General features: G+C 34.4%; 3 protein-coding genes across 5 annotated transcripts; 2 read left to right on the top strand and 1 right to left on the bottom strand.

The window, feature by feature from the left end:
* Window positions 1-540: 540 nt before the first annotated feature.
* On the top strand, window positions 541-3,662 carry LOC101738174 (TLC domain-containing protein 5). 2 transcript variants are annotated; one of them, XM_004928223.4, is made up of 4 exons: window positions 541-865; window positions 1,105-1,333; window positions 2,961-3,198; window positions 3,542-3,662. In XM_004928223.4, exons 1-4 carry the CDS (start codon window positions 655-657, stop codon window positions 3,596-3,598), a joined length of 735 nt encoding a protein of 244 aa, XP_004928280.2. In that variant the 5' UTR covers window positions 541-654; the 3' UTR covers window positions 3,599-3,662. The 2 variants fall into 2 exon arrangements, with proteins under 2 accessions (XP_004928280.2, XP_021205056.2); XM_021349381.3 differs by having other exon boundaries at window positions 2,961-3,202.
* Window positions 3,277-5,393, bottom strand: LOC101738485 (RNA-binding protein 7). The gene is made up of 2 exons (XM_004928226.5): window positions 4,981-5,393; window positions 3,277-4,905 (listed from the first exon to the last, which is right to left on the bottom strand). Exons 1-2 carry the CDS (start codon window positions 5,065-5,067, stop codon window positions 4,387-4,389), a joined length of 606 nt encoding a protein of 201 aa, XP_004928283.1. The 5' UTR covers window positions 5,068-5,393; the 3' UTR covers window positions 3,277-4,386.
* A 1,586-nt stretch (window positions 5,394-6,979) lies between these two features.
* LOC105841719 (RNA-binding protein 42) lies at window positions 6,980-13,552 on the top strand. Of its 2 annotated transcripts, XM_038014553.2 has the most exons (8): window positions 6,980-7,182; window positions 7,262-7,328; window positions 8,864-9,071; window positions 9,564-9,767; window positions 10,932-11,060; window positions 11,422-11,538; window positions 11,968-12,106; window positions 13,262-13,552. In XM_038014553.2, exons 2-8 carry the CDS (start codon window positions 7,282-7,284, stop codon window positions 13,393-13,395), a joined length of 978 nt encoding a protein of 325 aa, XP_037870481.1. In that variant the 5' UTR covers window positions 6,980-7,182; window positions 7,262-7,281; the 3' UTR covers window positions 13,396-13,552. The 2 variants fall into 2 exon arrangements, with proteins under 2 accessions (XP_037870481.1, XP_037870480.1); XM_038014552.2 differs by having other exon boundaries at window positions 7,005-7,328.
* The last annotated feature ends 589 nt before the right edge of the window (window positions 13,553-14,141 follow it).

Genomic DNA, 14,141 nt, shown 5'->3' with positions numbered 1-14,141 from the left:
ATTAACTAGAGTGCTGAAGCTACTTTTAACTGTGGCGTATTAAATTGGAAGTACAAAATTTTATGTGGGCGCGATAACAGCGGTGAGCACTATATTTTAAAACGAAACATTAAGCACTGGAAAATAAGTGTTTTAGAAAAACTGCTTTTTATTATTATTATTGCTTAGATGGATTAGACGAACTCACAGCCCTCCTGGTGTTAAGTGGTTACTGGAGTCCATAGACATCTACAACGTAAATGCGCCACCCACCTTGAGATATAAGTTCTAAAGTCTCAAGTATATTTACAACGGCTGCCCCACCCTTCAAACCGAAACGCGTTACTGCTTCACGGCAGAAATAGGCAGGGTGGTGGTACCTACCCGCGCGGACTCACAATAGGTCCTACCACCAGTAAAAATTATTTAATGGTTTCAAAACCTCTTTTAAATGAGTTTCAGATATCTATTTGTAAGATTTAAGTTTTCTTCTCGTGGTTTACCTGATTTTCATTGTAAGTAGTGTTTATTTTGACATTTATTTTTAATTGTTCCTATCATTTACAATAATGACACAAATCATTAACGTCATAATACAAAAACACAAACAAACATTCAGAAAAATTATTAGGAAAAATCCTCAAAATTAACTATCTAAAAATGTATTAATTCTGAATGGAGTTAGGTCCCGAACTTTCTACTGCGTCTTTATTAAAGTTGATCTCATTCGTAACTTGGAGTTGGCTTTATCTGTGGTTCGCGCGTGATGGTAACAAAAGCCCAGAGTGGTGCTCAAGGGCAGTGACCCTCCTGCACGGAAGCGTTGCTACAGTCGTCGGTTTATATCAATGCGGAGCAGAAGCTATAACGCCATGCCGACTTACCAGTTAGTTTTTCATTGATCCGATGCAGTTCAAAGTGTAAACTACAAATTAATTATGACCAATGAAAATTTACCTTATCAATTTATCGGCTCTCTACCTAAGTCAAATCATGTACCTGCACGACACTAAAAACTTAGTTCGTGATAGGAAAAATCCCTTAAGAGACAAATTTCCATTACGAAGAAGAAACATTGTTTGAATATGCAATGGAATGGCAAACTAAATATTTTAAACTTTCCAGTGAAGACAACGCCGTGGCATTACGCTCTAATGCTATGGTCCTGGGGTTACTTCGCATTCGACCTTCTGTGGTGCTTCGTGTACTGGGGCGATCACTATCTGATGCTCGTTCATCACACTAGCGCTCTGGTTGCTGTTACTGTATACACACAAAAAGACTATACAGGTTGCACGTTTGCTTGCACGCTGGCGTTTTTAGAAGTCACCAATCCCCTACTGCAACTACGATGGTTCGTTACAATCACATAAAATGATTTTAAAATCGATGCCTCCAATGAACACTACGCTAACTCCAAATTCGTAGATTTACAGGAGGAGAGTATAAACAAAAAAAGTTGATAAAATCTTTATTATTGCAGATATATTTATGGTTTTTTTGTGTAGCTAGCTGATTTACTCTTGCTTCGAACCCCATCAATAATGACCAAGTGTAATACTTTTAAAACAGTGAAGCGATTTGCGTGAAAAACGAAAATTTAAAAATTAGTGTTCATTGGAGGCATCGAAATATAGTCGCGGATTCTCTGGCTTCGTGGTCTGTCAGATGTGTATTCGCATTGAGTTTAAGCCGCCTCCAATAGATATATCGGTACACATGTCTGTCATTACCGTTGACAACGGCTGAACTTATAATTGACGACTCACCTGGTTTTAGATAAAGACTGGAGCTCAAAGACACCGCAAAATAGAAAATTTAATCAAACCCATGATGTTCTGCACTTTGTTATTGAAATATCAACGATAATTTTAAAAATAAAGTTCACCAAGCGGACTAACCACATAACATCATATTCATCGCTCTCATTAAAAAATTAAGTCGTCACTATGTAAAATGTCTTCTGTGCTTTAATAACGAGACGAGAATTTTTAAAGGGCTCATTTTTTGCGAGATATCGACCCTTTCACAGTAGACATGATTATCTCATTCAACATGTGAATACCACATGAGACCTTATATCTCAAGGTGGGTAGCGCATTTACGTCGTAGATGTCTATGGGCTTCAATAACCAGTTAACACCAGGTGGGCTGTGAACTCGTCCATCCATCTATGGATTAAAAAAAACCGTTTTAATTAAAACACGAGATCGTCTTTCAAAACAAAGCACAGGGCTGCTTTGCTCCTGAAATATTCTGGAATATTCTATCAGTCCAAGCCTAACTATAAAAATACTTTATCAGTACTCAGGTATGCTCCTTAAAAGGAATGGTCATGCATATCGAGGAGTAAATGAGTCGTCTATTATCAAAGGTGGCAATCTGTGCATTTGGACAAAAAAATGTTATTGATATGTCAATACAGATTGATTTGAATATAATCGTCTCCTTCAAAGAATATGGTTCAAAACCTGCATTAAATAAAGGTTAATACTTAACCTGTTATTTATCTAAGATGTCGTTCAGAAGAGTTTTGTGACTGCCAATGGAATACAAAGTCAATAATTCGTTTTTCTGATTTACCAATAATTGTCCAAAAGTCACATTGCCGGCTTTGATAATAGTCGACTCAAATACTATTTTGTTTAAGCGACATTTATCTTTGTTATTAAATGTACGTTCATTTGGTATAACATCAACAATTCGATGTTTTTAATTGAAATTCAATTAAGTTTACTCCATTCAATTAACTGAAGTATTTTTGTTATGTTATTTTTTCTAAATTTTAAACTGATTGGTTCCCCTGTAAAGTTGCAAAAATGTCGCTTAAACCAAAAAGCCTTTCATCCCTTGATATAATTTAAAAGTATAAACACTTTGGCTGTGTTGGCATTGTTGATGTCCACGGGCGACGGTGACCACACAGGCTCGTCTGCATACAATGGCAATAAAAAAACAATAATTTTCTTATTTCTTCAAAGGTTTTTAAAAAGCAATGGTTATGCCAAAACCGTTCTTTACACTATGGTGGAGGTGACATATCTTGTGACGTTCCTGTTTGTGAGAGGTATTCTTGGAACGTACATAATGATGAGAATCCTAAAATCGGATATATTCGACGTTGACGAGAAACTGATATCTCTAGTTTTCTACATTGTTTCGGTGGCTTTTATTTATGACATTGTCGGCTACGTTTTATACAGATACAAACCAAAAATCGTAAGTAAGTTATTCAAAATTATTGTATATCGCTAGCTAGCCAAAGTATTTCTATAGTTTCAGAATGAAATGTGAAAGATTTATTAAAAACTTTATTAACATGCTCATGCAATAGAACTTCATTTAAAGACTTCTTTTATTGAATTACTATAGTTGCTCCAAGCTAATTTTTTTTGCAATTTACAGCTATTGAATTCCAATATTATGCACAATTTATCAATTTATATTAATCATCCGTTTTCATTATTTAAGATGCTATTACAACAACATAATTTTAGTTGCATATACAGATTTTTTTCAATGAAATATACTTGTTTGTATTATATTGTTTTGGTTTTTTCAGGAAGGTTTCAAACATTTCTTAGAACATGCAGAGTTAATTTTGAATGAACATCTATGATTCTCATATTTGAACTAAATATGTTATTTAAACTTTTATTTTTCTAATAAAACTATATTTAAAAGGCCTTTTTTAATTATATCAATGTGTGCAAGGAATAACATGGTAACTCAGTTTTAGCTAAGTATGAGTTACAATGTTTTTCCTAGCACCTGTCGATCTTTATAATTTTCTTATTCCCTATATATAATTGCATTTGTGCTGTATCAATGGCACAATAAGGTATTTTCGAGTTAAAAACACATTAATTTATGCACTTCAATATGCAATTATTACCTAAACAATTTAGTTATACAATAAAATACTCCATACAGTTTAGTTCTAAAGACAGTTGTGAATTTCTTATTTACATTACAATTAATATTGCATAATTTTTCAGTAAATGAAAGCATCCTATAATTAAGTTATAGGGACTATTAACCTTTCCTGTTACATATGAAGTTTTATACAGGATGTAAACTTTTGCAAAAAAATAAGATGAGACATAGTAAAATCAGTTCTATTATGATGACGCTAAATGCATCATATTTGTGGTTCAAAAAATATGAACAGAAGTTTTATACATGATGTAAGCTTTTGCAAAAAAATAAGATGAGACAGAAAAATCTATTCTATTATGATGACACTAAGCGAATCATATTTGTTGTTCAAAAAATATGAACAATCTCAAAACAGGCACATTTATGTTTATCTAAATTTTTATTTAGATAGTGATTTATTCTTGCTTTGTTTCCCAGCTTGGTCTGTTTACGCCCTGTATGTGTACATTTATTTTTAAAGGAATGCACTCAATCTCTCCTATGATTTCCATTTCTTTTAGACTTCCTGTCTCTCCAATTATTACTGTGCTTGCTCCTATTATAATGTTCAGATTCCCTAGGTCTAAAGTTATCTCGAGAGTAATATTCCTGTGTTGGGTAAGGATGATGTCTATGAGACCAATTGCCTTGAAGACTGGCTATTGACAAGTCATTGAAATTATTAGGACTATGTACAAAATTGACCTCTTCCTCCATCAAATTATTTGTCATATGCGCAAACTGCTGTGCAATATTAGGTGGTGGTTCAACCAAATATGTCTCAGGAGGGTGATTTTGAAATTCTGGCCCGTAACATCTTAAAGGAGGCGGTAATATTGCCATGCGACTCCGGCATTGTAGAGAAATAGTTCTGTTAAACAAAGTTGTCCCGCGGAAGAGTAATATCGCATATGGCACCGATACTTCGTGACAGAAGGTTATAAAAGCGAAATTGCGTTGACGGCCATCGCGGTCCTTAGCTATCCTCACTTTCTCCAATGGACCAGCCTGCAAGCGAAATAATTAACTTTTAGACTTGTAGTACGTAAATATTAATGCCAATACATTAGATTAAAGGCATACCTGCAAGAACAATTCGTAAAGCAATTCTTCTGTTATTTGTTCTGGAAGATTACCGCACCACAAGGTTCTGTTGTTTTTGTCAATCATTTTCGTAAGATTCTATAGAAAGTTTGGCTTTAACTTTATGTAAGAACAAAGTTAACCCTAAGCATTAAAATGTAGATAGGTATAGTCTACTAACTGCTAAATTTTATTTTGGTAAAGTAGGTACATATGACTTTAATCCCTATTTAAAGTTTTTAAACCACTAACACAATTACACAATCATAGACAAAACTAAACAGTCTGGCATAATTATTAATTTGTAATTTATTTCATTCAGTGAATTTAATCAAATTTATTAGACCATAAAATGAATTAAAATGACTCCTCTGACAGTTTTGACTTTGTTTTGTCGATAGGTTTGTGTGCTTTGTCTATCGGTAAAGCAAAGGAAAAGAAACTCATACAACCATAGCAAAGACCGAAGTCATCTGAAGTCATGTTGGTTGTGTGAAAATAAAAGTAAATGAAATTGATGTCGAAATAAAAAATATTCTCAGTAAAATTAGAAGAATTTACTAAGAGTTTATTGATTTTTTAGATGAACGGGTTCATGATACAATTTCGGTTCATGATACATCGGGATGTATGCTATGTGCACCGAAATTGTATAATTTTCCCACACCTGTGCACTTTCACAAATACTAAACCATTATCATTATCTATTACCATTATTAATTGTTCAATGGTCACCATTATTGTTCGAACTAAAATCAATACTAAATTGAATAATTAAAAGAATTTATACGATACAACTCTTCAAGTTCCGATGTTTCTGAGTGAGTTAAACTTAACTAAAACTCAATCTAAAGTTAAAGAACATAAGAGTTTAGTTATTTATTTTGATGGTATAATAATTTTGCGTAACAATCAATATGAAGTATTTACCAGCGTGTTTTGTGGAGGTGCGGCAACCGTGGTTGTGTGGCCGTGAGTTCCGGATTCTGATATCGGAACTCTTGGAGATTCGGGTATTGGACCCGGGGCACTCGGTCGGGCTAGCGTTAACCGCGCCTGCCGACAACTCGCTGTCTCAATATAGGACATTCTTATATAATATTTAAATTGTTCATCTTGTGTTTAATTATCCATGCTCCTATTTTTCAACATTGAACCGCAACCATTAAGAGTTGAATTGGGCGATTATTGCTGTGGTGTATTCAAATTGTTGTTGTAATTCTTACATCTTAATTTTCTATTTCCAGATTTCCTATTACTTAAACTTTTTGTAGGCGTTAAGAATAAAACATGGATACAATGTTACTAATTTTTTACTATCTTGGTCTGGTTATAATCATAGTATTACTAAGTAGCAAGTCACATGGCATCAGTTTCATTCATATAAATTATCATGGTAATGTTCTTAATATTTATTATTTTATATATTCAGTATACTGAATATACAAAATAAGACCATGATTAAACTAAGTCAATTTCTTTCAAAAAAAATCTTTTTATCTGTGCAGCTTTCTGTAGTTAGTCTGTGTCATAGATTATACAAATAATAGTCTGGAATCTGGAACTCTGGACTTTTTGGCGGGAACGCGAGGTGTGAAGTATTAAGATTTGTTTTATTTGTCTATTTAGTGTTTCTTCGAGTTTAAATGTGTAATAATGGTGGTTTATTAACTGTTTAATATCTGTGAAAGTGCACAAATGTGGTAAAATGAAACAAAGCCGCTGGACGTAACTTCTCGGGATCCTCCAAAAAGTCCACTGAAAAAATCTTAGTAATTTCATCCCATATCATCTCAATTCATTTCATTTAATTTCATCCCAGTTGATTAATGTTTCAAATTAATCATCTGCATTTCATTTCACTCCATAATATCATTTTTCATAAAAATATGAATATAAATTAAACTAAGACATTACTTAAAGGCCTCAGTTACCAGGTCATAAAATCCCTTAAAACCTAATAGTCTGTGTCAAAGTATCAAATTCGTTTTGTGTCATAAATTTTAGGTGATTAGGTGCCAAATATATTAAGTGTATAATCTATGATTAGGTGTTTTGTCTATGATTTTGCGTTAGGAACGACGTTACTTGACGTTAGTTAGTCAACGCAACTCGCAAGTTTTGGTCTACAAAGAAATAATTATAGCTATTAGCGTTAACTTCTACAACGAAACCCGAACGTCATTCATGATGCGCGAATGTGTATGTATTTTAACAAGCGACATATAGTGGTTCCAAAATTATCTAATATTAGTGCGTAAATCTTTTGGAATTCTTTAAGGTTAAGGTTGGCGCTTCATCATGGAAGAATCCTCAAAGTTTCAACAGATGCAAGATGAGATGTCCAGGTATGTAATTATCATGTTTGTTTAGTTTACGTTTTTAATCTATACTAATATTATAAAGAGGAAAGATTTGTTTGTTTGTTTGTTTCGAATAGGCTCCGAAACTACTGGACCGATTTGAAAAATTATTTTTCCATTAGAAGCCGACATTGTCCCTGATGAACATAGGCTACTTTTTTTTAAATTTTTTTTATTTTATTTTTTTGATTTCATGTGTGTTTTAATGTTTCCGAAGCGAAGCGAGGGCGGGTCGCTAGTTAGTCATACAATTCAAGTTGTTCAAAAGCTGGGAAATAGCTAAAATACTATTCCTCCTATAAATACCATTATTTGATACCTCGCTCATTTCGTAAGTGCTTATTATATTTTCACATGGTTCCGCCAATGCTTTAAATATCTGTAAGATTTGGCTATTATTTGCACAAACCAGAACAACAATGGTCATTCATCTACAATCTTTTCTATTAAATAAAAAAAACTTAAAAGAGATATGCTTAATGAAACTGAAATAGCTTTAATTGTAAATATCTGCTAACCAGCAATTGAATAAACTGAAATGTATTGATGATGTTGAACAGTAATGCTAGACTATATTCACTCTATGAGCATAAATACATCTTAAAACTAAATTAATGACATAATGATATTACGGAGATGATAAAATTCATAACATTTTCACTCATCTGTGTTCTTGAGAGTTTACTTTTCATATTGGTTCATGTTGTGGTTTTATTTGGAGTACATAGTTGTGAGTGCTAGTCAGCTTCATGCAAATCCTCTTATGGTTGGTAACACAGTAATTAATTAGTGTCAATAATTTGATACATTTTGTTGTAACCCATGTATCAGCCTGTGATTCTGGTAGTAGATTCATTTGGAGGCACTCTGGTAGCTGTTAGCATATCCCATCCCTCCTGGCTGAGCCTTATCTCGCTTCTCGCCTCTTGTTAAACTGGAAAGGTCTCTGGGCCACCAGTAATCCCTCATTCATTAAAAAAAATTCATTACGTAAAAATGAAGAAGTAAGCTTGGTTTCTGATATAGGTATAATGGTGTGATCCTTATTGATTAACCAAGAAAAAATGACCAATAGTGTTAGTATTTTTGTTTTACACATCACAATATTTCTTGTTCTAGTACACATACCAAATGTCAATGATGCTGCTTACAGGTAGTAAATTGGCATATCAGTGAAATGAATAGCTTTGTTGATCTTGGTTTATCTTTATATTGTTATTATTGTAATCATAGAATACTCTGCTGGTATATAGGACCCTCACAAGTTGTTTCCACTTCACCCTGTCTTGTGCTTTCTCTTTAACATCAGATCAACCCGGCAGTCCTCATATCGCTCTCTATGGTGCGTCGCCAAGTATGTACTGGGCGATCAGGTCTTCCCCATATTATTAGTCTCAAACATTTTATTTTGAGTCACATAATAAGGTGAAACACATAATACACTCACATAATAAGGCAAAATGAAGCAAATAATTTAAAGTAATTTAATGATGAAAATAAATATTTTATTATTTTACAAGGTTTGAAGCTGAGATATCAGGAGGCACTGGACGTGCAGTGATCGGATCTGGCACATGGGATGCCGTGCAAGCCCGTCTAGAACGGGTGGCTCCAATGCAGGCCCCACCAGAACCCAGTCCTTCGATTATGGCACCATACGAGCCTACACTTGTGTACCCTGCAGTACCTCCACCACCACCACCACCATCCTTACTGGTGCCAGCCCAAGTATGTATGACATATCTTTTAAAATTTAGTTCATGTGACTCATTACTGAAAAGGAAATCAAACCTGTCAATAGATAATAAATTACTCATGTACAAGGTGGCCATTAAACTCATTTGAACTTATGGTTTGGGGGTTCAACTATAGGGGAGCTCCAGCCATTCCAACATTGAAAACATGCAACGCTCACAAATCGTCATATTAAAAACAATTACCAAAGTTCCCTGGCCCATAACCAATGCTGAGGTTCATCAGTTTGCAGAAATTTCTACCATAAAAGAAGAAATAGCTAATACTTGCACTAGATACAAGATGTCAAAACTTCAAAGTAAGCCAGCCTCCAAGCTTCTTTCGAAATTGAATTCTTGAATTGAATGAAATGATTTTTCATTCATTGATTTTCATTCATTGCTCATAAAAGAAATGTTACTGGTTTTAATAATTTTATTTATCATGATTATACATATATCTAAAAGGTTTTTGTTAATCGTACAGGTGCAAAGACTTCGAAGTTCAACCGCAGCTATGGATGGGTTTGGTAGTCCAATACCGTTCCTTCGGCCTGGACTACCAGGCCCACAATTAATTCCTCCACCTCCACCCAAACCTCAACCTGTGGTTCTGTCTGCTGCTCCTAAACTTTACAAGCAACCAAAAGAGGATGATGACAAAAAGGAGAAGTCTGCAAGTCGAAAACGGGTAAGATTCTTTTCTTCCTAAGTTATCGGAAGCCTATGTGGGTCGGTAGGTACAACCAACCTGTTTATTTTTGCCACAAAGCAATCATACATTGTTCTGTCAAGAATGTGACATATGTGTGATGGCTTACACAATACGAATGAAAATTGACAGAAATCTCTTATCATGGTAGGGCAACTAATATATGGCACATCTGATGGTAGTAACCAACAGGCGTCACTAGTTAATTAAGTTTAGTATATGTATTTTAAGCACTAGTTAGTAAATTTACATTAACACATTATAATTAGAGTGCTCTGAGGAATGGTTTGAATGATACCATTATCTCGTTTTTACCATCGCACCGTCCGCCACCGGAGCAGAGTTCATCCATACTACCTGGAGTCACTGCGTTCATCGACAGTGCGTTTCCAGAGATCTTTTTTACCATGTACTATCCAACTTTGGAATGAGCTCCCTCCACGGTGTTTTCCGCGCGCTATGACTTACCCTTCTTCAAACGAGGCTTGTGGAGAGTACTTAACGGTAGGCAGCGGCTTAGCTCTGCTTCTGGCATTGCTGAAGTCCATGGGCGACGGTAACCACTCACCATCAGTTGGGCCGTATGCTCATCTGCCTCCAAGAGCACTAAAAAAAATACACAAAGTATTAGAAATAACTTAGAGAAAGGAACCAGATTTTGAAGTCGTCGTGGCCTAACGGATAAGACGTCCGATGCATTCGTGTTGAGCGATGCGCCGGTGTTCGAATCCCGCAGGTGGGTACCAATTTTTCTAATGAAATACATACTCAACAAATGTTCACGATTGACTTCCACGGTGAAGGAATAACATCGTGTAATAAAAATGAAACCCGCAAAATTATAATTTGCGTAATTACTGGTGGTAGGACCTCTTGTGAGTCCGCGCGGGTAGGTACCACCACCCTGCCTATTTCTGCCGTGAAGCAGTAATGCGTTTCGGTTTGAAGGGTGGGGCAGCTGTTGTAACTATACTTGAGACCTTAGAACTTATATCTCAAGGTGGGTGGCGCATTTACATCGTAAATGTCTATGGGCTCCAGTAACCACTTAACATCAGGTGGGCTGTGAGCTCGTCCACTCATCTAGCTCTAAAAAAAAAAAAGTTGTCGAAGCAAATGTTTGCATTAAACACTCATTTTCAGAAAAGAGATAGGTCGAGTGAGCCGCCAACGCCTGCTCCTGCGCCCCCAGCCCCCCTCGTCCCGCCCCCCGCACCTGTCATCACTGTTGATGTTACTGTTAAACCCAAGAAGGAGAAGAAAAACAGGAAGGTAAGCAACAGGCCATATTAGTGTGCTGACCAAAAACAATTTTTTTCGTAAGCTACCTTTTATGTATTTTGACACATTTGGCACATATGTGTATGTTTGTGAAATGTTTTTACTTATTGAATTTTTTTCAATATAAAATGTTAATATAAAAGTTTGCCAAATAAATCTCCTCTACGGAACTAACTATGACTAAGTTTATGATTATTGTACTTTAAATAAATTTGCTTTGAAGTGGTTAACCACCTGTAACATATTTTAATTATTTTTTATCTAAATGTGATAGTATCAGTGATTAAACATTTTAACTTGGTTTCCGTATCAACATTAAATATGAGATTTAATAACAGAAATAAATTTGTAGGTTGTGAGGACTGCAGGTGGTCAAGTGTGGGAGGATGTGACATTGCTAGATTGGCCTGATGATGATTTCAGAATGTTCTGTGGGGACCTCGGAAATGACGTTACCGATGAATTGCTTGTAAGTATAGTATATACTGTACTTCTTATAGTACATGTCAGTGTATGTAGATCAATGAGATACTTGAGAGATACGCCAGCCGTTATTGTAATTGATGTAATGTTGTGAAATAGAGGGTGATTTTTTGGCTATGGGCTCCACATTTCCTTACCATCCTCTACTGTATCTAAAAAAACATTGTTGTAATGCTTAGGGATATTTTGGGAAATCGTGTTCTAAATATACATATATGTTTGGAGCACTTGTGTATATATATATTTAAATTAACTGTTATCATTACTATTTGGGAAGCACAAAAAAGTCATTCATTAGTGATATAAAAAAATATTCATAGCAATTTTTTTTATGACATTGTGTATTTTTAGAGCATTACAGATAATTCAAAAATGGGGGTATTAATATGTATTCTTTCAAAATTTCAATTTACAGATCAGAACATTCAGCAAATACAGTTCATTCCAAAGGGCCAAAGTGATAAGAGACAAGCGAACAAATAAAAGCAAAGGGTTCGGTTTTGTTAGTTTCAAAGATCCGGGAGACTTCATTAAAGCCATGAAGGAAATGGATGGTAATATTTTAAATCCTTTTTTTTATGAGTTACATTTTTTATATTCGTTTTATTTTAAAATACCACCTACCTTTAAAGTGCTATAGCAATTTTCTGGTTTTATGATAATCAAATATGGACAGAAGAAAACACTGCCGTCTGCTTTTTGACTATTATATAATTAAAGAAATGGCAAAAGGCTGAATTGCATGACATGTTAAGATATCCTTACATATTTACAAGTTGTCATTATATTTCTTTATTCTTTATTGTACACACAGTTAATATTACAGTAATTGCGTAAGATATAAAAAATGGCGAGCTTAACTCAACAATTGAGTTTTCTACCAGCTAACCGTTCTTAATGAAGGAAAGCTTTAAATGAGTGGGTAGAAGAATACAATCTAATTAATTTACAATTTACAATCTAGACAAGAACTTAATAAAAAATAAAAATAAAAACACTAATACATAATATATTAGACTACATATATGTACATACACACATAAATAACGTAAACATATACATACACGTACAAATATAATGAAATACATAAAATAAATATATATAACTAATACTAAATTGATAGATAGTGCTCCTTTAATGCCTTCCTGAATACCTCAAGTGAGGGACTTGCACGGATTGAGTGTGGAACTGAGTTCCACAGACGCTATCATCTGCTTGTTGTAAAAAGTTTTTAATTTTAATATTCACTATATCTCTGATATTGCGGAGAGCCCTCGGCTGTAAGCAGCAGCTTGTCTGTCCCTTTGTCCTGATGTCCTTGAGCAACAGTGATTAGGTACTTACCATTAGTTGTACCCTATGTTCGAATGCCCACAAAGACAGTCAAAAGAATGTTATCATTAACATTTTAGGGTTGTCTTAACAATGTTATCATTACCATTTTAGGGTTGTTTTAACAATATTATCATTACCATTTTAGGGTTGTTTTAAGAATGTTATCATTAACATTTTAGGGGTTTCTTAACAATGTTATCATTACCATTTTAGGGTTGTTTTAAGAATGTTATCATTACCATTTTAGGGTTGTTTTAAGAATGTTATCATTACCATTTTAGGGTTGTTTTAAGAATGTTATCATTAACATTTTAGGGTTGTCTTAAGAATGGATAACTTTCTGTTTTTGTAAACTTAACCGCATTTTTTCACAGGTCGGTACGTCGGCAGTCGTCCCATAAAACTACGCAAGAGCACCTGGAAGAATCGAGCCTTGGACATTGTGAGGAAAAAGGAGAAAGAGAAGGCCGCGTTACTTTCTTTACTGATGACTGGAAATAAAGGCTGATCGACTCGGATGAATGGCACAACCTCCCGCTTGCGTCGTGTTAATACGTTTCTCATTTAGGTCGTGTGTTCTTAAAGTGCTGTTATATTGTCAGATATAATGTAAAGTTCTGGAGGAATTCATTTTACAATAAAATACTATAGTTCAATAATTTAAATTGGTTTTTAATTACACCTATTGAAACGGACAGTAGTAGCAAATACTTCATTATAATTTTTCAGAATTATAAGACTAACCGGCTACGCCTGAATGTTTTCTTTTGTTTTGGTTTACCTATAAAATGTGTTGGATTTTTGAGAAAAGCATAATTGTAATAATATTAAATGTCAAAATAGTTGGGGTATCAAAATAGAGAGAAAAAATTGAGCCGCGAACCTATGCATCTGGACAGTGTTGTAAATAATGTTAAGGAAGTCGAATTGTTTTATTGGGTTATATTAACAGTTTTATTGGCTTTTTAATGGACGTAACTGGACGTCACTCTTCGAGTTATTCCAATAAGTCCACTGAAAAAGTCAGTAAAAACCATAATTTAATTGCGACTATTCACTTCCCATTTCGTTTTATTTATTTACATCCCAATCGATTTAAATCCTAAATCAACTTCCTTTCATTTGGCTTCATATAATTTTTCATTTATACAGAATGTGCTTATATCCCAATATTAGAATGTTTTTTAAAATCGACACTGGCAACAGTGGCATCGCTAGAAACCAATTGCCATATTTAAAAAAAGAAGAATAAGA

The sequence above is a fragment of the Bombyx mori genome, chromosome 12, assembly GCF_030269925.1.
Source record: "Bombyx mori chromosome 12, ASM3026992v2".
In the NCBI taxonomy this organism is placed as follows: Eukaryota; Metazoa; Arthropoda; class Insecta; order Lepidoptera; family Bombycidae; genus Bombyx; species Bombyx mori.
The sequence above is the reverse complement of the archived record's forward strand: the minus strand, read 5'-3'. Positions and strand labels throughout refer to the sequence as shown.